This window comes from Buteo buteo, chromosome 3 (assembly GCF_964188355.1).
Source record: "Buteo buteo chromosome 3, bButBut1.hap1.1, whole genome shotgun sequence".
Lineage (NCBI taxonomy): Eukaryota > Metazoa > Chordata > Aves > Accipitriformes > Accipitridae > Buteo > Buteo buteo.
In genome coordinates, this window is record NC_134173.1 from 58,471,100 (window position 1) to 58,496,271 (window position 25,172).

At 37.7% G+C, this 25,172-nt stretch overlaps 1 protein-coding gene across 1 annotated transcript in view; it reads right to left on the reverse strand.

Annotated features, from left to right (window-relative positions):
* The window catches only part of ANGPT1 (angiopoietin 1), a 165,851-nt gene that overhangs the window by 79,937 nt on the left and 60,742 nt on the right, over positions 1-25,172 (reverse strand). The window contains exons 2-3 of the mRNA XM_075023818.1: positions 9,444-9,599; positions 5,769-5,890 (exon numbers count right to left, since the gene is read on the reverse strand). Coding sequence (XP_074879919.1) covers positions 5,769-5,890; positions 9,444-9,599 — 278 coding nt within the window. The remainder of the gene's footprint in view (positions 1-5,768; positions 5,891-9,443; positions 9,600-25,172) is intronic.

Below are 25,172 nucleotides of genomic sequence, written 5' to 3' on the forward strand. Positions count from 1 at the left end.
CCTTGTGACATCAGACAATTTCTAACAGACACGTACCATGAAGAAATAATTTTGCTGAGTGCTTGGTAAAGTTATTTTCTCAATTTTTTAAAGAGGCATTGTGAAGACAGAGTTAAAATGACAGTATTTGTACTAGGTTTCATTAATAACTATTGCTGACATAAAATATTAAAGAAAACAAAAAGAAGGCTGTCTCTATACCAATTAGTCCAACAATCTGTAAAGGTTGACTGAAATTGTTATATAACATTCTTTTATAACACTTTCCAGTAAAATGTTATGGGCATGATGTATTGACTGGCTTTTTTACAGTAAGTTTACTGTATACATTTCCTATACATTTGAAATTCCTATACATTTCCTATATGTTTGAAATTTCTATATGTTTGAAAACATTACTGACCCAGACAGATGAAGCAGTCATGGGAACTACAATACTCACAATAAAAATAAATCACCATTCACTAGAAGCATCATATGTATACATATATATATAATCATATGTGTATGTGTATGATTATTAATTGTAGCTTTCAATCTGGGGAAACAAATCAGGCATTTAGGGAACAGAATGAAGTTGTGAAGAAACAAATGTTGTTAGCATGGATAAACACCAGTATTATCGGTTGGACAATGACTCTTTGGAGTCATTATCTAGAAGTCAATTAAATTAAAAATAAACACACACAACCCAAACACAAACGTAATTTTCCTAAAGGTTAACCATGTCTCAATATCTAACCTACGGATCTTGGCGAGGCTAGGAATCTATTTTCAACCAGACAAATTATTTGTTAACTTTGTCACAATATAAGCCAGTGGGATGCCTTGGTGCAACTGTGCTGTGTCCAGCTGATTCAGAAAAAGCCCTCTGATAACACTGGAGAGGGTAGAAGACCCATACGGAAGTCAAAGAATGGCTTCCAGTGAAAGCTGTTGTCATTTTGAAAGGTGATGAAGTTGAACATATAGAAAGCACTCTGGTAGCTCTCTGGGGAGGAAGGAAAGTCTGGTTTAGACAATCTGCCTTATAAGGTAGGTAGTTTATTCACTAATCCATTCCAGACCACAGCAGTTTAAGAGGGTTTTTTATCTTTGTTTTCAGAGGCCTCAGTTTAGACATGTGAGAACAGGATATAGACCAGATCTTAGAGATGGACATCTTTTGTATTAAAATAATCTTTAAAAAAATCTGGATTTGTTAAAAATACAGATAAAAACATTTACTTTGTTGAGCTATTCAATAAATAAAGACAAGTAGCGTCACACTAGCAAAAAATTCTTTGGCTGTATACATGTGGTTTTCTTGTATCATGTATGTATGGAAAGACAAACAGGTAGAGGATTTAAATGCTTACTTTGGAGTGCAAGAATGGCATTTTCTCATTGAGACAGCTTCTTTGTACTTGGTTTTATGTGAGTGAAATTTCCCATATATTGTTAGCTGCTGACCACTCATACTTTGGTGGTCTGATATTGTCTGATCAGTTTAAGGAAATATAAAAATATGTCCCCATATTTCTTAAGGCCAGTAAAGTAACTGGTCCCTAAGCATCAGTAAGCTTATTTTTTATACCAGTGAAAAGATAATTCCATTGAAATCACAAAAGTGAAATGAAAAATCTGGATTTATCTTTTTAGTATGTATGAGACCTGCAAATAAAACTCATTAGACATATTGTGTTTCCTCATCTTTCACACAGACAGATGGAAATTCAGGAATCATTCTTGTGTCCTTGCTTTTCATAGGATGCAACAATTCTTGTATTGAATGTGTTAATGTAGTTTGATTGTCGGCAAATTCAAGTAGGATTTTATGTTTAAATTTCACTTCCACTATTTATTGCTGGAAGATCCAGAATTCCATTATATTTTTCCTCATTCATTTCATTTGAGTAAATAAAAAGTTATCTTCACATTTGCATATTGAAACAAATGGCACGCAATAAGTTAAATGCAGCTGGTGCACTCTGGAGAAAAAAAGGGGGCTCATAAAGGCAGTTAGGCAAGGAAATCTTTCAAGGATAAATCAAAATAGTTTTTAGACAGCTCTTGTGGGAGAAAAAATGGCAATGGAAGAAACTACCATTTACATTATAGTGGGTGGGAACCCACAAAACTAAATTATTTATGGCATGAGAGCACTCTATAGAAACATAATTCTGGGGCAAATGTGACTCTACTTATGCCATGGAACATCTTTCACTTCAGTGGGATAAAAAGAAAAAATTGGCCAGTCTTCCCAGGACAGGCAGGAAGTAGAGAAAGGCCAAGAATAGATATATTTCTAGTCTAAAGAACATGCATTGGTCCCCTGTTGATATGCAGTGTTCATTTTATTTGATGATAATATACAAGTTACTGTAGTACATCAACCATCAGTTATTATTACTATAAGATTTTGCATTACGTTCATCTAAAATACAATTCTTTGAAAGTGATTAAGGTCATTATTTTCATTTTACATAGAGGAAATTTTAGCACAGAGAAAGAAATTATCTGCCCACAGTACACCATCTGTTTTGATTATTTTTGCTATTGTAATAGTTCCTACACTGGTTCCTACTGTGGTGTACACCTACTGCAAAAGAAAGGCCCTTTCCAAAAAAGCTTTCAGTCCACATAGGCAACATGGATAAAAGGAATTTTCTTTATTTTATTGATCTGAAAGTGATAAGGAGAAGGATGAAGACATTTTAACTGCAAATAGGTACTGAATGTAGCCTCATGGTAACCTATAAGTACGGTTTAAAGTTAAGCAAGCCAAAATCATTGGCATGTCAAGAAACATAGTATCTGCTGAGATCACCAAGATTTGTCCCATAGTGAACTTGACACACACATAATTGATTTCAGGATCAGGACCTACAGGGCCACAACTATGCAGTCCTTTGTTAGGAGTAGGTGATGATACAGGAGCTGATGATCCATATTTTAGTGTAATCATAACATTGCCCTGTCCCTAATTTTATCACTCCCAAGGAGAGAGTAACAGAACCTGGACAGTGTATGCCAGGTTCTCGCTTCATTAGAAGATGAAACTCCATATGCTTTTTCATTTATCCACATACAACTATACTTCTGAGAGAAACAATTGGGTATAAAGTGTGCTTTTTAACATACCCCTCCTTTTCTTCTGAAAAAACAAGGCAGATCCTTTTGTCATGTCAGATCATTTCATCATAATGTCAGCCAAGTCAAAGGTCAACTTAAGTAAAACTTATTTGTTTACTGACACGAAGGTTTTACACCCTGACACATAGCTAAGATAAATAAATAAATTGAGATTATTAAGTACACAAGACTCAGTCTCTTGAGCAGCCAATAAAACTTTGTTGCTAACCAGATTGCAGCAGATAAAAATGCAAGTATTTATATATTTAACTAATGCTTGGGTTAATCCCAGATTGAAATAGGTTTGTAAAATATGTAGAACAAACTGCCTCCTCCACATGCCTACTCTCTCCGTGGACTAGAGGGAGAGCCCCCACACACAGTTTAGGTGAATAACTTAATTTTGAGATGGCTGAAGTCAAAGTTAATCCCACACTAATTCATTCATATTTCCAATTGGTCAAGGGAAATCTGTGGAGTTCAAGAGTTTCAGTGTAATCCAACTTCTCCAGAATAACATCTGCTGGAATTACTGGTTATAAACAGTTGCTAGATTAAATACATTAAATTGGTTTTCGTAACCAGTAGCAATAATGGCATATTATTTGACCAGCTTTGCAACTGGTCACATTTAGCAAACACATTTCTCTAACAATATTTTCTAGTTTTCATCATTATCTGTTTTTTTGCCTTCTTTTCGCAGTAGCTCCTTGCCTATTGTGGTGTTAGTCTTCCTCATGTATAACCCTGGGCAAGTTCTTCCTGCCTCAGCTGCCGATTCCTGTGCAGCAGCACCGGAGTCATGCTGCCCCTTTTTGGCAAACTGTCTGATCTCAGTTTAAACAGTCCACTAAAGCTTGTGCAGGATGCTTCAGTAACTACCTCACTTTTAAAGCTGCTTGCCTTATTCCAATGTCAAATGTAGATATAGAAAATAGAAACCTTAGGGCTAGTCAGACTTACCTCACATTTGTTCTTTCTAGAAGGGAGCTGAGAGTGAAGCTGCAGAGTAAAAGCACTCTCTGCCCTCCCTGCTTAAACCTGGCTGTTACAGAGGCAGGAATGTGAGCCTTAGGTCTCTAGAAGGGCAGCCAAGAAGGAAAAGGCTTTACCCACTGCACTGAGTACAGATGCCCAGGTACGGGCAGTGGGGCCTGCAGGAGGCCTCTCTGTGAGGAGAAGCCGGGGCCACCCTGTGCCGGACACAGCCGGTTCCAGCCGGTTCCAACTGACCTCAACAGACCCACCGCAGGGCATGGCTGAGCCTGTCAGCCAGGGTGGTGGTGCCTCCCTGACAACATATTTCAGAAAGGGTAAAACCACCACATGACAGTGTGAGGAGTAAGGGAAAAAAGTGACAGAAACAATGCTGTAGACACCAAGGACAGAGAAGAAGGAGGGAAGGAGGCACCAGAGCAGAGATTCCCCTGCAGCCCGTGGGACAGACCATGGTGGAGCAGGTATTTCCCATGGACGACCCCACACTGGAGCAGGTGGAGACGACCAGAAGGAAGATGTAGCCTATGGAGAGCCCACACTGGAGCAATCCTGTCCTGAAGGACTTCAGCCCATGGGAAAGAACCACACTGGAGAAGGAAAGTGGTGTGAACTAACACCACAACCCCCATTCCTCATCCCCCTGCACTGCTCAGGGAGCGGGGGAGGTAGAAGAGTCAGGAGTGAAGTTGAGCCTGGGAGAAGGGGAGCTAGGGGGGGAAAGTCTTTTTTGTTTTGTTTATGTTTCTCACTACTCTACACTGTTATTAATTGGCAATAAATGAGGCTTTTTTTGCCCATGACAGTAACTGGTAAGTGATCTCCCTGTCTTTACCTCAGCCACAGTCTTTCCTTATATTTTCTCCCTCTGCCCTGTTGAGGAGGGGAGTGAGAGAGCAGCTGGGTGGGCATCTGGCAGCTGGACAAGGTCAACCCACCACACATGCTCTCTGAGAGACTGGATTGCTAAATCCGGTGACTTCAGGTACTGAGTCCCTCACAGAAAGAGGAGCTTCTGTGTAGCACAGAAAGGGACAACACTGGAACTTCTTCTAGACTGTCGCTTCACTGCTTAAAAAGTTACGTGCTAATAAACAATTTTTCTTCAATTTCAGCATAAAACCCAAACATTTACTGTTCACTTATTCTTTAAATGGAGCATGGCTCCAAGTATGCTATATACAACTGAGTCCAAGGGGAGAGAGAGAGAGATCCTTCTACATGTTAGATAATTGTATCCATTAAAATTAGAAAGATGAACTGCTGAAGATTTCCTGTTTCTTATGCACTTTAAGGTAGTTGAAAATCTCATAATTTATTATTAATATTTTTCCACTTGAAAGTGCTCATACAAGTTATCCCTATGCTTTTCAGTAGCAGGAACTGTGGTCATATGACTAAGCTGTCATGAAGCAAACTGAGATGTAAACTTACAGTGCACACAAAAAGTGGTAAAAATCAACTTACATTTATCCTACAGGAGCTAACACAGTGTAAGGTCACACCCTAGCTCTTTTAGCCATTTCATAAATATTACCTATACTTTTCACTTACTGTATTTGCTTTTTCCATTTCATCAGTTGCTTAGAACAAAGTATGCATAGACCACTTTGTGACGAACAGAGAAAGAGTGTAAGAGACCAACTACTCATTCTTACCTGTTTTTCTCATGAATTTTCAGGATTTCGTGTGTCTGTTGTAGAAGCTGTTTTTCTAGCTTGTACGTTGACAGTGAATTTTCCAGTAGCTGAATTTCAAGTCTGGATGTTTGATTTAGCACCTTAAGGATAAATTAAGAACATTAATGTTTATATTGTCCTGGTTATGTTGTTATAGCAACATAATACAACCATTTCATTCTGATTTGATGATTTGTCAAAAATTGTTTCTAAACCCTTTTTTAACCTCAGCTGCTCAGCTGGTGCAAATGAACTCAATCAAGTTACATTGATATGTACCAGCTGATATTCTGGCACCCTGTTTACTGTAGAATAATACTAGGCCGGCAGAAAAAGGAAAGGTGACTGCCAAATAAGCTTCATTTCAGTGGAAAGAACAAGAGGCATGCCTCAAACGTGCATTCCTACAAAGCATGCTTAAACCAGAAGAGTGCAAGAGTACTTGGACTGAAGCCAAAGTGTTGCATCCTCTGTTTTGTAAGTAAAGCTCCTACTTTAGCTGTCCCCTGAGTTCTCTTTTTTTTGCAGTGTTGGCAGAAGTCTGGTGTCTGCTTATGTTATCGCTACTTGCACTCTTACACAGTTTTTTAAGATGAAGGCTGTGATCCTAAACATTTCTTTATGAAGTTGTCTTTCACTTTAGTGGTGGTCTGTATCAATAGCAGAAGATTTTAATAAGTACATCAGACTGAAAGAAGCCTTTTAACTAAAGAGAATAGATTCTAACAAAAAATAGTTCAAAAATGGAAATAACAGAATGCTTTTAAGAATGAAAGCAATAATGTTAATGTTAGTGGATTTTGTTGGGATATCGTTGTTCATTACATAGAGCCTGAAGGAGTGTTTTTTGTAGATATGTGTGCACACACCAGCTGAGATGCAACCACTTCTGGAACTGAAAGTGATGCCTCTCTAATGGAACTTATCAGACCTTTCTTGGAAAGACATTTATCAGTATCATCATAGGATTACATGGTAACATTTTCTCATGCATGCCTGATAAGAATTTGTTACAGAACATCAAGCAAAGAGAATGGCTCTCTGTCCTGGTTTCAGCTGGGATAGAGTTGACTGTCTTCCTAGTAGCTGGTACAGTGCTATGTTTTGAGTTTAGTATGTGAAGAATGTTGATAACACTGATGTTTTCAGTTGTTGCTCAGTAGTGTTTAGACTATAGTCAAGGATTTTTCAGCTTCTCATGCCCAGCCAGGGCACCTGACCCAAACTGGCCAACAGTGTATTCCATACCATGTGACGTCCCATCTAGTTTAGGAACTGGGAAGGGGGGGGGGGGAAGGGATTCGCCGCTTGGGGACTGGCTGGGTGTCGGCCAGCGGGTGGTGAGCAATTGCCCTGTGCATCATTTGTACATTTCAATCCTTTTATTACTACTGTTGTCATTTTATTAGTGTTATCATTATCATTATTAGTTTCTTCTTTTCTGTTCTATTAAACTGTTCTTATCTCAACCCAGGAGTTTTACTTCTTTTCCCGATTTTCTCCCCCATCCCACTGGATGGGGGGGAGTGAGTGAGCGGCTGCATGGTGCTTAGTTGCTGGCTGGGGTTAAACCACGACACTCTCGAACTCAATCCAGTGCCTTATTTTTGTTTGAAATTGTTTCATTCACAGAGCAACTTGAGTTGCCCTTTTTAAGGGTACAGAGGTTGAAAAAATTGGAAATGATCAGTATGCAGCTGTTAGGTTTTTCAAGATGGACACATACGGAAGTGCCAGGAGGCATCACCACAGTTTCAGAAGCACCTGGCAGAAATTGAAGGTGTATTAGAAAGGTTGGCAAGGGGTAAGAAGACAGGAAAGCATCAACAGATTTCCAAAGAGGATACATCTGTGGAGCAGCCTACAAAACATCAGTAGAGCTTCAGGTAGACAAGAAAGCCTAAAGGGAATCAGTGGGATTTTGGATGGATCAGGGATTGGGAGAGGTCAGTAAGATTTTAAGGAGGTGGAGGCTCTATCTTCAGTCCTTCAGACTCCTTCTTACCCTGTTATGAGTATTTTTTATTACAGGCATGGGATCCTGGCCTCCCTTTCCCCTCCTTGTATCCTACAGACCTTCATCTCTCTGCCATGCAGCTGGCTACCTCCATCACTGCCAGAGAAATCTCTTTTGACTTTCTTGAGCCACCTGCACCACTCTTTTCTGAGTAAGGGTAGAACCAGGGACTACAGGGACTTTCTCATACTGCTGAAAAAGGGGAGGTGGGAAAAGCCACCACTGAGCTGAAAGTCAGAGGAAGTACTGCGACAATGAAGAAACACTCCCATTGATATCTTGAACAACTCAAATTCTTCAGCAATAGGTATAGAAGGAGGAAGTTATCTGCTCCTTCACACAGTTACCAGTGATACCTCTACTTTAAAGTGGTTCCTCAAAGTGAGACAGATGCAATGCACATTTTGACCCTTACCTGCTTAAAGGACGAAACCGTGAATGAGTACTCAACACTTACACCTAGGTAGGTCTTTTGGGATACAAGAAGAGTTCCTACACCTCCTTTTTCTTTACTGAACATAGGATACTACAGTCCATAGGTCTTCACCTTTTATGTTTCCATTTAGATAGTCTGCTGATACCAAATTAAAGATTTTCCCCAACATTTTCTTAAGTCAATATACTATGTTTTAGAAACTGTGGTCATTTGAGATCACAACATTTACACGTGAATGTTGACCTATTAACCAAGATGTAGAAAAAAAGGTCCAAAGAACCCTTGTAAGACAGTGTATCTGTCTTTCATAATTACTGTTGTTTCTCAGTGTAATGTGATTATGTAAAAACTTGGTAATGGTATCATGGACATGAGTGAGGACATGAGAACAGAAAATATGGTCTTTCAAGAAGTACATATGCTACTAGAACAAACTAAATAAATGCAATACTTTAATTCCACTGTTCTAAATGAACAGTGAATGCAGTGAAGCTGGTAATACACCACATGCTAGAAGATCAGGAGGAAGTCAGCAAAAATAAGGAAAACAAATAGGCATCTTAAACTGATAAAAGAATTCAAAAGGCAAAAAGCAGTACATATCTTTGCAATAAGACCAGTATGAAATTGTACTCTGTGTTATGACAGTGATACTCTTGTCACTTCAATCACAACAGTGATTTCAGTGCTAGGAATCATATGGAGATGGCTTTTTAAATTCATGTGTTGTTAAACAATTTTACAGTAATAACAAATACACAGTGTTTTATAAAGAAGCTGATGCTTGTCCTTCTCTTTTTGCTATGTTTCAAATAGCTGGAAACATATTACAGAAAATAAACAAACTTTCTTGTAATAGTACAGAGGCAAACAACAATGGAGATCAAAGGCTCTGTTTTAGCCTAAAATTCATTATTTAGCTTGACACTTGTATCATTCACAGTTGGTAGCTAGTCAGTTTGAAGTCAAATGCTGATTTAGTTTCCTGCATGCAGGCAGCTAAACATACTAACCAAATGAGATTAAAAGAAAGACACATAACAAGGGTCAGTCATCACCGCTGTTGGTACCAAGAAACAGTGTGTATGTTTCCTGGAGCCCTGTGTTGAAATGTTTTGTGTGGTGATGCATTAGAAAAGAAAGAGGATGCAAAAAGTTCTCTGCAATTAACAGCTTTTAGAAAACCACTCTGGGAACATACCTGGGTTTCAACATCCGTGAGTTTTCTCGTTTGCTCTGCTGTCTGGCTGAGGAGGCTGGTCCCTATCTCGAGCATGGTGGCGGTGTGGTTCTGCACAGCATTCTGCTGCAGCTGCACCATCTCCGATTTCATGTTTTCCACAATGTAGTTCTCAAGCTGTAAAAGAGAAAAGGTTGTAGCTGTGGTATTTTTACCTGTTTAGGCATTCTGGTGACATAAGGGTGCATAGCTGGCATTCTTACAAAAAGGGAAAATTTCAACATTTTCGGGGGGAGCCCAAGTCTCAGTTGAGCCTGTGACTGTTGGGGTAGGGACCTGACTATCTGGGTAGCCCCTTCCAGACACAGAGTACCAATGTTTTTCCAGGTATCACAGCCTGCTGTCATGAGCTGGAGCAGGACCTGCCTGCCTCCATCTGTGTCAAGGCTGCAGTGAGCATTTGTGGTAGAGATGTCATGGCAGCTCCAAAATGAACCCCTAAAAGAACAAAGCACACTACAGGGAAACACCAGGTTCTACTTGTACATTTTAACTTACATGTGAGTCCTTCCTGGAATAGATCCTACCATATCCTACCTCCCCTGGATTGTTCCTATCTCACAGTCATTCAGCAATATGATTTTTTTACTGGGTTACACACCCAAAAAGAGTTTCACAAACTTGGCAATGAACGCAGCTTACTTTAGCTGTGACCAAAATATTGTAAAGGAATGGAGACACTGTCATGGCAATAAAGGAAAGGAGTTGACCAAAAAACATAGAAAGCTGCTTTGCTCCATTGCTTTTGTTGTCTTGATGTTGTTTGCAATCTGTTGAACTGAATCTGAATTAGCACCCTCTAAATAAACAGGGTACCCCAGAGAGAGTGGCATGTTTTGTTTTGGTTTGGGTTAGTTAACACAGGCAAGGTCATTCCCTTCTAGCTACCTAGGTCCTCACCCTGCCACAGCAGATGAGAAACCCAGGACTAGCCTACAATATGATGAGATTGTTTCTTACTTATACAAGCATTGTCCTGGCATCTTGCTTGATGTGCTCCATAAAGTATTAACATAAAAAAGGTGGCCCAGAACATTGTTTTCAATACCTTCTACTGAAATCAGCTGGAGTCCAGCCAATTTACACCCAGTGAAGATTTGGTCCTCAGTTTCATATTGTGGCTGATCATGTTTTTTATGGTTAGGTGATTCCAGACTTAAGCAACCACTGTTTTACCTCATAACTTTAATTACATTGGACCTGCTTCTGCAGCAGTAAGCATATTTCATTGTGAAAGGTAAGCTGCACAACTAAACAGTAAGAACCAGATGGAGCTGATTTAAAGACTGAAGAAAGGAGCAGGAGTCAGATATACAGTGTGATTAATAAGAAGGTCTGCTTTCATCTTATCTATAAGCATACTTGTGCTTAGGGGTAACTAGTGTTATATGTTCTGATGAGCCACATTAGCTGAGCTCACAAAAGATTTATTACAAATTTGATCATTTATGTGCACCTCCTACTGGTTTTTATAAACGTTTTTGCAGAGAAAGAACACTGTCACAATGTAAAATATTTTCTGCATAAGACAGTTGTTGGTGGTTTGTTTATTTGTTTACTCCAGTTTGGAGAAGCACTTCATAACCATGATGGTCAAAACCAAAGGGGATGTCCTACAGTTTCAGACAACAAAAATGCTTGCTTGAATTGCCAGGTAACCACTGTGGGCTGGAAACCTGCAGTGTTTTAAGTGGTGGGGAAAATTTATTATTGAATACTCTGATAAGTATTAAAATCAGATTTAACAGCCAAGGAAAACTATGTATTGCAAAACAATGTCTGCAATGGATGACACCATTTTCCACTCCCAGTGTAAGTTTACTGCTCTGTTTTAGTTTATTACTGTGAGGTAAGTGTTACAGATATTAAGCTACTTCAAGGGAGAATTTGCAGATCCATCCCATTTCTACACCATGCTTTTATGTTCAGAAGTATTTTGCCTGTATATCTCTTTCACATCATATAATGTACTTTTAGCCACCCTTTGCTTGTTTTCTAACCAGTAATTTATTTTTTTTTCCGAACTATCCTCTGCTTGCAAATAATCCCTGTGAAAGAACCCCACAAACTGGATGGTTGTCCTTCTCCACATTCTGGGTCAGATACTGGAACACCTGAACAAGAAATTCAAATTTCTCCCACAGCTTTCACTTCCTAATAAAACACAGGGCTCTCAAGTCATGGTACTGCCTGTGATGGAGTACCAACGCATATATTTCCTCAAATCCAATTTCTTTTGTTTCCAGATAGGACTGTAGCATATCTGTGTGTGACTATACAGTGCTTGATTTGTTAGTCTGAAGCTTTCTGAAACTGCCTTGCTGTACATGGGCCATGTGGTGCATGTGTGTCATCGATGTCTGGGAAAACCCAGGCAAAAATATGGTGGCTACACTGAGTTATACATCAGAAATTAGATATTTTCACACATCAATAAAAAGAAACACAGATAGGGATATAAATATAAAAATACAAACAGACATTTATATTTCTAATTTTTTTTTTTGCCTGTTATTTTACTCACATTACAGAAAGGATTGCATTTGAAAGATCTAATTGCATCTGTGTGGAGCTACAGCAGGTTTTGACTAGCAACAACAGAGGAATAGAGTGAGACATATTGGATAACTTGTACTTTTAATTATTGTAGTCTAACATGCTCCCCATGGTATCCAGTCTTGGGCAATTGCCCTTGGTTACTCACCCCTAAAACAGGCTCTGGTTGAATCTGACACTGACTCATTGTAACAACAAAGCTGATTTTCCTGTTTCAGAATTAGTCATTAAATGCTTTTGTAAATATTTGGTGTTCAGTACACTGCCACAATAGTTTCTGTGAGCACATCTCAGGAGTACCAGGAGGTATTCATTCAGGCAAAGGAGGGTAGAACAAGGACTGAAATAATGTAGAGGTTCTGTTACATTAATTCCCCTTTCTTCCTTCCTTCACCCACTTCTTTTAGTTTGCTCAGTAGATTTATTGGTTGCAATACTGGCCCTGCTAAAATCAATGGCAAAATTCCCATTGACTTCAATAGACCAAGACTTCACCTATTATTTTTGTTGCAGGAAACCAATATTTACCAGGTTCATTATGGCCAAGCACTGAGTTTTATCTGAAGCCTTCCCTTCTTTGGAGGCATGTATTAAGTGTACTGAACCTTAAACTGAGCTTTCTTTGTGGTTAGTTAAGAGGAATAGCATCTATTTAACAGGTGATAAAAGGATCCTTGCAGGGTGGCCTCACAGAAAATGTGACACACAGAAAGCTATTCATAGAAGTAAATTCAAGAACATTTAGGGTTTTAAGTCATCTTTTAGAACTTCTTCATCCTGTAATTAACTTAAATTCAATTTGTCCAGAGACTCTACATTAAGCATTAAATATACTCTGCATTAAGCATTAAATATATAATGCATGATGAAATACTCTTTTCAGTTAATCTACTTTTCACATTTGGATTTTCTAATCCTTATATTACCATTTCTTCTTATTTCAGTTACTTTTTGTTGCAAAAGTGAAGCAGAATTCTCTTCTGCATTCTTTTCCCCCATCCCACCCCTCCCACTATATGGCTTTCTATAGTTCATTGAAGTCCTTGTTATTAATTTGGCTGCATCTGCTTTTGTTAAGACTCATTACATTGCACAAGAGTTTTCAGTAATGCAGAGTTACCAGTGGGATGCATAATAATGTTATAACATTCAGAAATAAAACTGTCAAAAGGTTCAGTGTTATTGTTTAATAAACATTCCAGAGGATTATGCATTAAAAGTATCTAGCTTTTTCTGGACAATGTTTATTGAATAATCTTCACAGAAACCACCCAAACACTAATAGAACTATTAAAATGGAAACTGTAACTTAGGGCCTAAGTAAATGATAATGGTTTGTGGCAGATGGCTTATAAATAAAATAAGAGCTTTTTCTTTTACTTTGATCAAGTAATGTTGGTCCCATGTAATTATATGTTAAGGACTGCTATGATATCCAGATGACATTAGGTTTTCATCCAGTGCCTTAGAACAAGAATGCAAGTTAAAGTAACAATAGACTATTCTCCTTCTCCTACCATATATTGCACATGATTTGGAATAATAGAAACACAATGCACCAGTTATATTTTGTAAGAGCTTTTTTGCCTTGTCTTGCTTTGCATACCTGAAGATGTACTAGTAATACTATACCAAAACAACCACTGGCAGTTCAGTTCTTCTTTCTCTGTTTTTCTGTCTGAGGGTCATACCTCCCCACACTAACAAACTGCCTCGGGGAGTCAGATATAAAAGTGACATTTGATGTAATTTGTGTTTTATAAATACACAAACTGCCTTAGTGGGAATAAGCTGGAAGAAGTTGAAATGTATAGAATACCACAGAATTTCTTTGACTTTTGCAGATGCAGAAGGGGGTTAGGAAGGAGTTTATCACTGAGAAAAGTGATTTTATTTGTGTGTTGAAAAGGCCAGCATTACATTTATTTAAAAAAAAAAACCATCTTCTATGAACTATTTGTCAGTGAGAGAAGATTGATAAAATGACAAATTTACAGTGATGCAACCTTCTTGTATTACAGATCCAAGGAGTAGAGACCAACCAGAATATATCCTTGCACTATTTCTGACCGTATGTAGTCAGTGAGAATCAAGGAAAATGAACACAGATGGCACAAAAAGGCAATGTATGATGCTCAAATGTTAACATGCTAATCTACACTTGATTTGGAACAACCTTACCTGGGCTTTAAGTGTGTCAAGGAAAGTGCACATCAGCCAGAAAAAAAATTGTAGATATACCATCTGTCCTGGTTTCAGCTGGGACAGGGTTAATTTTCTTTCTAGTAGCTGATATAGTGTTATGTCTTGGATTCGGCAAGAGAATGTTGATAACACACTGATGTTTTCAGTTGTTGCTCAGTAGCGTTTAGACTAAGTCAAGGATTGTTCAGCTTCTCACGCCCAGCCAGCAAGAAGGCTGGAGGGGCACAAGAAGTTGGGAGGGGACACAGCCAGGACAGCTGACCCAAACTGGCCAAAGGGGTATTCCATACCATGTGATGTCATGCCCAGTATATAAACTGGGAGAGTTGGCCTTGGGGGGAATCGCTGCTCGGGAACTAACTGGGCATGGGCCAGCAAGTGGTGAGCAATTCCATTGTGCATCACTTGTTTTGTATATTCCAATCCTTTTATTAGTATTGTCATTTTATTATTGTTATTATTATCATTATTAGTTTCTTCCTTTCTGTTCTATTAAACTATTCTTATCTCAACCCGTGAGTTTTACTTTTTTCTTTCCCGATTCTCTTCCACATCCCACTGGGTGTGGGAGGAAGTAAGTGAGCAGCTGCGTGGTGCTTAGCTGCTTGCTGGGGTTAAACCATGACACCATCAAACAGACAATGAAGATGACTATTTTTCCAAATCTGTCCTCAGTTAGAATTAATAAGATTGCAATATAGATTGCAGCAAAGCAGACAAGAAGTGATCCATTTGAGGAAGACACTTCCTCAGATCTTGGGTAACGGATTACCTACATTAAGATGGTACAGGATGCATACTGATAATTTCAGTGAATTTATGAAATCAACCTTGTTGAGCTAAAATGAAAGCTTTAAATGACTGGTACACAAACTGGACTCACAGAAAGACCTGTTGGGATATGTAGTATAAGAAGCTTTCACAAATCATTGGTTATGAAATATACATTAATATTTGTGAGTTTCAGTTCTAAAAGGAATGAGGAAGGTAATCCAGCAACAGTATATACAGCCAAGCAAACATTTTTGAGGAAAGCTGGCTAGAAAAACTCTGGGTTTTTTCTTTTTTTCTTTTTTTTTTTTTTTTTTTAAATGCAATATACCCAGACTTCTAGCCTTTGGGCAGCAAGAAAATAAGCCTGTTAGTTTTTCAGTTGCACATTAATGATAGTAATTATTTGCATAATACTTATGCAATTCATTATTCTGTACTTGTTTTTGCAGTTTCATAGATTTCTGTAAGATTGTAAATCATCATTTTGATTTCTTACTTAGATATTTTTTATATCTTAACCCTAAATCACAATATTGCAGTTTTCCAAATTCTATTCCTGACAGAGAAACAAACAATGACTTGCAGAGTGTATATATCCTCCTAAACTACCTCACGCTGAAATGAATATATGCATTTCTGAACTGAAACATTTAGTTATTTTTTTCCAAACTAAATGTTCCAAACACATCAAAGATACTTTTCATTAAATCCTTGAATCCTTGACGGCCTGAATCTGGCATTTCATATGTTTACTATCTGGCTATAAAGCATAATTTATAGACAGAATTAAATTGCCATCAGGAAAAACTGGTCATTGACTATGTGCCTTTAATTTATAGCCTGCATAAGATATATAAACTGTGAACATATCCTCATATGTATGGAGGCTCACAGATACAAATAATGTCTACTTGTTTCTTTAGTGTGTGACCAGTGAAACCACAGCTGCATTCTCATCACACGGTGACCAAACAGTCTTTGATTCTGCCCCAGCTGACTGATACTGAGATTTCTAATCCAGGTGACTTCCAACATACTGATGACACTTGTCCTTATGGTGGTTGAGTTTGGTTTTGTAGCAACCTTCAGTTAAATAAAAGTTTGCTATGAATGTAGAAGAATCTTTTAGCTAGTTAAAAATATAAAACTAAAAACAAACAAACAAACAGGTTTTCCTCTTCAGATAAACAAAAAGATGACCAGACATCTTTTTGTCAAAAGAAATCAAGGATAAGAGACGTAAGACATTATTCCCAAAACCACGAAGTAATCTTTCTGCTGCATTCAGCATCAATATAGTGTCTGTAGGAGTTTCATTTCCATTTCTGAATGTTGCAATTCAAGAAGGATGTACTTGTTTTGGGAGAGGGTACGGAAGTCAGAGAGTGGTCATAAATCTAGAAAACTGAGACTTAGGAAAGTTTAGCTTAATAAGAAGGCTAACAAGAAAATAACTGACTAGAAGGACATATAACTGCAAAGAGAAAGAGAATAATCTGTTTTCCACTTCTATGAAGCTGCAGAAAGTGAAGTTTTACATATTAGGGGAAAAGTTTTCTAACAGTACAGGTAATAAAACACTGATAGGGATTCTGTGGGAAAATTATGAAAACTCCATCACTGGGGGTCTTAAAAGAGTACTTTAGGTAAAGATCAAGCAGATTATGTGGTATTTTATTGTTCTTTCTAGATCTATTTTTTCATTCTTCTCAGTTTTTTTACTATTTCACTTCAGACCTAAGCTCACAGACTCAATATTTGGAATCAAACTCTATAGTAAAATCTCCATTGGACTGAGAAGATTTTTGGAAAACTCCTAATGAAACTTTTAGAAGGAAGTCAATAAAAAAGAGGAGTCTCATGAAATAAAACACAACAATTAAAAAAAAAAAAGCCACACATAATGATATAAGAGGAACTGTTCTGTGTAGACCAAATCAGCAAAATGAGGAAACTCACTGTGGATGTTTCCGAATGTATGAATATACCTCAGTAGGGATGCAGTCTGCAGAACCATCTGAGAAACTATGGCATGAACCAGCTCTGCAGTTACAAAATGACAGCACTGTATTGTATTCAAATTACTTCTATTAGACCTCTTTAGAAACTACAGTCTCTGAAAATCAATCAACTTGTGGCTATTCAAGCTTGTGTCAGTGGTGGTTTGGCATCTCTGTACCATGTGATGTTATGCATTAAAGTACATAAAACATAATAGGCAATAATAGATAATGATAGTGGAAGAATACACTGTATGGCATCCCACTGGGATCTTGGGAAACTGAAAGCAAAACTATTTTTATTAAGCACTGTACTTTAATATGAATAGAAATAGTCCTTGCTACACCAGTCAAGACAAGATATGGGGAACACAGAGATCTTTGTTTCAAGGTATCAAAAGACTTCCCCAGTTAGGTTTACCTAATAGGATAATATTCAATACATGGGTAATTTATGGGAGCAAGAAGGTTGAGTTTCAGTTCCTCATGAAGTAGCTGGCGTGTCAAAGACACTGTATTGACCTAGGCCAGGTATTGATTGTACTGGTCTGATAATTCAATCTGAGCTTTCCACTAAGTCATCTTCAAGAAATCTTTCCCATTTGTTTTCAAAGTTTTATATCACTCTAAAAGCTTACCTGCTTCTAGACTAAAACCCAAAAATCTGTATAAATGAAATTTATCATTTCAAATGTAATTAATTACAGTTATTATGAAAGCATACAAAACACTTTGAGTCAATTTCTATTACTTCTGTATGAATATTAGATCTCTCTCAGTTTTTTAAACTTAAGGCTTAATAAGTCAATAAGCAGCATAGCTGAGAATCATATCAAATGTGATTAAATGGTCCCACAAGGAAGCTACTTATAACAAGTAAATCATAACAATATGTTCTCATTTTCTACTGATTAGTGATATTTCTGGTTCAAAGAATTATCCAGTTTAATGTTAACCTTTACAAATTTTATCACAAGCATCAACCATATTTTTCTTTCTTGATCTAACTTTCCAAACCACTTAATTCTATAAACTAAATTCATTTGATTATACAGTTGACTGCAAACATGAACCATCCCCAATATACACTGAAGGGGAAGGAATAATTGTAGAAAAGGCAACATATGCAATCTTACCCTAAACAAATTAACATCTGTGGGGATTTTTAAAAAAATATTTTTATATTAAAGTGTGGAACTAATTAATTTTCTTTGGCAAAGATACTTTTGGTGAGGAGCACATTTCAGAATGATTAATTTTGGAACAACTTCTGTGTAGAAGAATATTTAGACACCTTATGGCTCATTCCTAGAGGATGGACACATGACATATTCAAAATTAGTTCCACTGAAATATCTCTTCACTACATTACATATGGTTCTTGAAAAATGTAATCTTAAACTGCCTAAATACTTCTGGTTGCTTTACTGCACTTCCAGCTTATATTTAAACTTTCAGTGAACCTGGAAAGCTGTAGTATAGTTTGGAATCTATATATAACTTTTTATTTGTGTTATAGGAGGTAGTATAATGTTTATAACATTGTATTACTTAATCTATTTTTAATTCTGCTTGGTTTCTTACACTCATCACTATGACATATGAGTATATGGTTGGTATTCTGTGTATGAAAACACTTTTCCAAGAAAGGTTGTGAAATTAAGACTCAAGTGCATTACATTCTAGTCTCTGCACAAATTTCTCCTTTCTGTAGTGCCTTATATAAATATCACAGAAAGGGAAGCTCTTTATTCACCACCATGAGCTTTGCCTTCGGTTCTTAGGTTCTGTATCTTAGATCCTCCCTGATGAATAAATCATAAATCCTTTTTATTACCATTTGTCTATCTTTCCTGTGTAGGTTGCAACTTCCTTGGAGATTACCCTTCTGCCTTTCATCAGCACCTGATACAAAGTCTCAAAGTCAGCTGAAGACCCAGGATGCTATATTATGCTGGTGACTGCCAATAATCTACCATCTTAATTTGGGATCTTTTCTGAAAGCATGAATGGGAAATTTAGATGCACTGAAGCCACCGAAAGTACTGCAATTTTAGTACATATGGGGCTACAGGAATGCAAGGGCATCCCCTGGATCATCAAACAACTTCCCCAGTGTTTCAGGCAACTACTTATTTTTACCTTGAACCCAGAGAGATCCCCAAAACATCCGCTCCCTGCATCCCACCAGTCTTAAAACACTCAGCAGAACTCATGATCTGTGCACTATGTATTCACATCCTCTGTGTGTGTGCTTTTATCATAAATAACCTAGTGGTGAGGAAAACTGAAAGTGATCTCATATCTTTGCTCAGTGACAGGGAATAATGCAAGCTTCCTAAAGTTTCAGGGTTACCAGAAATGTAAATCGTATTGTGTACTCCCTGTCTGTGATGCCTATGATGTTTCACAGGCACCTAGTAAGGACTGAACCATGGTAGGGTTTTGCCTCATCCAAAAACAGATGAAGTGTGGGGCCAGTGATCCTTGTGGCCATGATTAGTGTTTATGCAGCTAACTTTACCTCAAAACGCAGAATAATGAAAGCAGAGCAAATCTACAGTGACAGCATGGTTTATGGTTTGCTTGAGGGCAGAGCATGCTGCTACCAACTTGTGACTCTTAGTGAAGCCTTTGACAAGCTAGAGTACCTGAACAGCCAAGTTGTTTGCAAGCAGATGAGATCCCTCACTTCAGCATGTCTTATTTAGTAAAAAATGTTTAAAAGAATCCTATCTACACTACATAGTGTGATAATATTTTAATCAAAAGCCCTGTTATTTTCTCCTCCTTTCCCTTTACTAATAATGGCAAATAGTATTTTATGTCCTGTGTTCAGCATTTGGCTTCAAGACTGTGAATCCCATACATATTGAAGGCTGATGTTCTTGTCCATTGGACCCTAATATAGCAATCCACGTGCTCTAAAATTCATTCCCCCACAGAACCCAGGGAGGCAGAAGCCTGAAATCTGCTGAACTACTTCAGTCTATCAGCACTTAGTATCTAGACAAGGGTTTATATATTCTCACACACAGTATTTATGTGCATAGATTTACATGAGTGTATACATAATAACTTCCGTAAATTATGGGTTATAAATGTAGGTAGACAGCAATGTTCATTTGTGTCCTATAAAGTTTGGCTATATTTATGGTTCTTAACTTTTATTACACTAACCTGGGCACAAGTGGTTTAATGATAGATGTTCTGGATACATGACAATATTTACCTTAGTTTTACTGCAGACATTAAAAAATGATATTGATATGTCTCTGCTGGAATCACTTTATAATTTTAAGGCACAAATAAAGGAAATTTCCAGAAATATCTGTAGCAGTAAACTAAGAACATCATTTTCCCACAGCACTATAAAACTAGTACAAACTCTAACACCTTTTCTTTCCATTCTTGAAATTCTATATATACCCATTAATCTCCATGTGCCTCCAGACATAACTATAATTCTCAGCATTGTAATGAATGTGTAACTCTGCATACTGGGGAGATGGTCCTGCCAAAATATGTGCAGCCCCAGAAAATTTGGTTACTTCTTGTGCTGATGGATCTGATTGCTTTAATACATGTCAAACAGTGAATTAAAATACATAACTAAAATTGTTGCCAAATACTCCTTTCCAATAATTATTAAAATGAGAAACAAGCATAAAAATCTCAGATTGAAACTGTCACATATTCAGTATACATGAACACATATTTACATATGCACATACATGTATATATAAAAATAAAATAAGGATGAGTTCATTCCACTAAACACATTATAAACCCCCTGTTTTAGAAGCAACAGTGGAAAGATCTGAAGTTCAATAAACCATATAATGCAATATCAGGTACTCGAATTAGCTTGCAGAAAAGACTATGAAAGTTAATAAGATTAAAGTGCCTTGGTTTATCTGAAATGTCATAGTTCAAGATATATATCCTTTTATGGCTTTAATAATTGTATTGAAAGATAAGACCTTTTTTATAGGAAATATGAGAGGAGCCAAAGCATATAAAGACAATTCTGGTCCTTCTTTTCATTACATTCCTGTGGAGATTTTGAAAGGGAGCAATCACAGGTTTCCTTTAAGTAAACATGTGCTAATACAATCTCCTTCATCCCCAGTTGCTGGAGTGAGATTCAGGATATGATTATGGGGATCAATTCCTTGCCCTGAGTTTACTTCTTGAATTCTACAGCCTCTGAGTGAGAAATGTAAACCTGCAGGTTTCTCTAGAGAGCTCATATACTGGGAATAAGTATTATCATTTCCATTAGCTGCTAAAGGAATAACCATACTGAGGTTGCAGTAAAGAGTAGAATCAGGCTGTTCTGTACTTAGCACTGAGCACAAACTCAGTAGTAGTGACAAGAAAATTGGGTTGAAAATCTCTTATTTTACTCTAATTCTGCAGAATAAAAACCAGTCCAAACGTGTTTAAATTTAGGGAAAATCTCAAAATTTATGTCTTTTGGAGATATACCTGCACTTAAGTCACTGTAAAGAGCAGACAAATGAAAAGGAATGATGGAAGAGTCTGCCTCTTAAAGCCTTGCTTTAGGAGCAGCATTTTTCCCGTCTTTTTTTCCAGGACCTGGCAAGAATATTCCCTCCTACTTCAGCTTATCATAATCACAGCTCTTCCTGGAAGTCAATGTTATTGCGAGGCATTCCTTTGTAAGTCATGAAATCATGAGCTAAAGTGGGGAAGATTTCAGCCTTCAACTTCATATCTGCTAACTCATTGTCAGTAGTTTCTCTTTCTATGGCTGATGCATAGTTCCTATGGCTGTTGTTAACAAAGATAGGACAAATAAATTCATAGATGAACAACTATTATGTATATGCATAAGCACATATGCAGAACAGATGTAGCAAATGATAGACAGAGGAAGAGGGGCATATATTAGAAATTGATTGCTAGACAAAGAGATGGGCAGTTTGTATGCAGCAATTTCAAAATATATCTGGTTTTACAAGGGAAAACAGAAGCCACCAGACATGTATTTGCAAATGTTATGCTTAATGACCAAGCTAAAAAAACAATAAGACACAAATGGTTTAAGATTCATACATGCTCAATACAGATTCAAAGTATTATACTAAAAGTGAAGTGGAATTGTTTTAGTTATTTTTTAATAGTAAGAAACTATTCGGATGTCTATGATATATCCTTTGGACAATCTAAATATGAATATCTTCCCAGGCGTACTGGCACCCGTGGCTGCTCCTGCATTCCCAGCGAGGCGGCAGGGTGGCTGTCAGTCTCACTCTGTCACTGATTAAGTTGCTACTTTTGTTTGCAAATTTCCACACAGTGTCCCTGTGCCCGAAGTGATAATGATCACAGTCACTTCCGATTTGTAATCCAGGAACATGTACTGGCCCTTGCCCTGACGGAGCTTCACAGTTCACAAATATAAAGTGACAGTCCTGGCATGATTAATGTAGTGAAAACACAGAACAATGAGTCAAAGATGAGACACACCAGTTATTTCAACTCTGTCCTTCACTCAGATCTTATATGAATTCTTAGCATTTATCATTGGGTTTGCTTTCTTGATCTTCCTTCTACAATACTTTTAATTTTACAATAAATCCCAAGTAGGTCATGTATAACAATAAAACTAATGTTTTCTTGCCAAGTAAAACCACATTCAGAAGGGTGGTTTTGTAATAACTCAGAAGCATTTACAATGTAATCAAAAATACATTGAATAAACCAACATATCAGAATAACAGGACTATTAAATAAAAGGGAAGTATCCCAGGCCTTTAAAACATGCTGTAATTCTTCAGAATCAGAGATGACCAGGGCTCGAAATCAAATACAGATATTCCTAAACTTTCAAGTATTCAGATTCAGGATTTTAGTTCAATCTCATTTTCATAATGATAGCCATGTGGTACTGTTCTTCTCCCTCAGGGGTAAGGAAAAATATCCGTTGTACTGACTTTGTAGTTGCTGTACATAAATGCAGACTTTCGGGTCATTAGTTTAACCACATGTGCAGAACATATAGGAATTAGGATAACAGTTCTCATGACTACAGCTATTCTATTGAAAAAAGAATTGACAACAATAATGCTCATATCTATCACACTTTGTACTATAATGGTAGAGAACAAAGTGTTCATGAATCCTTTGGAAAGTTTGGCAGCTGTTTTGCTGAGATGTTAGTCACAATCACATTAATAGTTATACATTCTGCCCATTAGCTGGCAATAATGTTCATGCCCTGTAGTCAGAACATTATAGCATGGCAATTTCTTCAGTACTGAAAACAGATGAAGAATCTTGTCAAGCACTAAAAGAATGCTGTGACTGTGACTCTAATCATACTCATATCTGTTGCTCCCAGAGGACACAAGGAAACTCTATCAGTTACTGCAAAGTACATCTGAACTCCACCCCCACCTGCAAACCCCTGTGCCCAGAGTACAGAAAACCTAAATATAAGCCATGAAAAAGTCAGGAATAAATGTTCCAGGATAGGTGTTCTCTTTTTCAGAACATAGTTTTTCCATCCCTGGTATTGATGCTGATGGAAACAGCATTAACTCTATGCCATGCCCGAAGGTCTGATCACGTGGCGGGCAGACCAGAGTACTAGAGCCAACAGAGCCAGATAGGAGACCTGTGGGGTAACAGGCCAGAAAAGCCCTGATTCCCCACTGCATCCCTGTCTCATCTGGATCCAGTTCTTTCCATTCAGGTAATTCTGTGGTTTCATTTCCATGAGGTCAAATAATGTGGGGTTAAGACACATATGGATTTATCTGTGGAAAAAACCCCATATGATCCTCTACTGGGATGACACAGGAAGGTTAGATAAAGTCTGGAATCCTGACATGTTAAAGTCAATGGAGATTTTGCAGTTAACCTCAATTTGGCCAGGATTTCACCCCGGAGACTTCACTTTTCTTTTTGACTTTCAGCTCCAGAACAGGTAAAAATATCTTCCCAAACCCAACAGGAATGCTATTATCTGATTATTAATTAGCTGTCTGCAGTTTTAATCTGCTCTGCAACCTAACATTAGGGTTTGTCATCTTACTGTAAACCTATTAACATGCTATCCAAGATTATTTTCTTGTGAAAAATTTGCTGTTAACATTAGTGCAAGAGTGCACATAGGGATTATTAAACTTTATTACATTTGGACTGAACTGCTAGCTTCTAGACACGAAAAAAAGCTAAAACACAAGTGCTTCTATTCCACTCAAATTACCATGCTACCACAAATTCCCAGCATGAAAAGGGGAGACATAAATTTTTGCACACTATGTAGAATGTTTAATGGATTTCTTTGTGATAACAGATGAAGTAGTGGCACTGTTCATTATGTCAATGTGATGGCAAAGAAGCAGGAAAACAGGACTTTGTTCCTTTCTTTGCAAGTGGACTGCAAGGCCATCACAAAGGTGTTTTCTTTAAAAGGAAGAGTACAGAAAGGATTATACAAAATGAGCAAAAGCTGCAGAGTTCCAGTTGAGAAATGAACTTCCTGAAAGGTCAGGGTGTTGGGGGTTTGTTTGAAGCTTATCTTTTTGCCTCTCTGCAGTTCCAGTAGCAGATCTTTCACAGCTGGGCAGCAGCAATAGCTCTGCTTTCACAGCACCCCAAAGGAGGGGACATTGCAAGCAGACCTGTAGTCCACTGCTGTCACATGAGAGAAGGTCATGGCATGAAAGCATCATCTTCATCATCACCCACAAATCTGTGGCATGTGGGACTAGACACTCAGCTGGAACCCTGCAACAGCTTGGCTGATCTGAACGACTTTTCCAGAGAGGACTTCTTCTACTTGTCAAAGAAGACTGCATAACAAATTTCAAATGTACTACAAAACTCTGCTCTAGTTGAAGGTTCCTTATCCAAACTAACAGCTGAGTGTTTAGAAAACATGATTCTCCCTCCTCTCCACGCTCTTGTAAACATCTGTGTTAGCCTCCATTACTGCAAGGTTCCCTTTTATCTGGGATGGTTGCACAGCTTTTCACTGACATGCTGGCAAACCGGCCTGCTTTCACGAGCGAAAGCAGATTTTTGCAAGAAGTAGAAGGAAATTCCTCTAGCTGTACTACCAAAATTCCCTACAGATTTCTTTTTGGACATTACAAATATGTAAGAGAAAAGTAGTCTA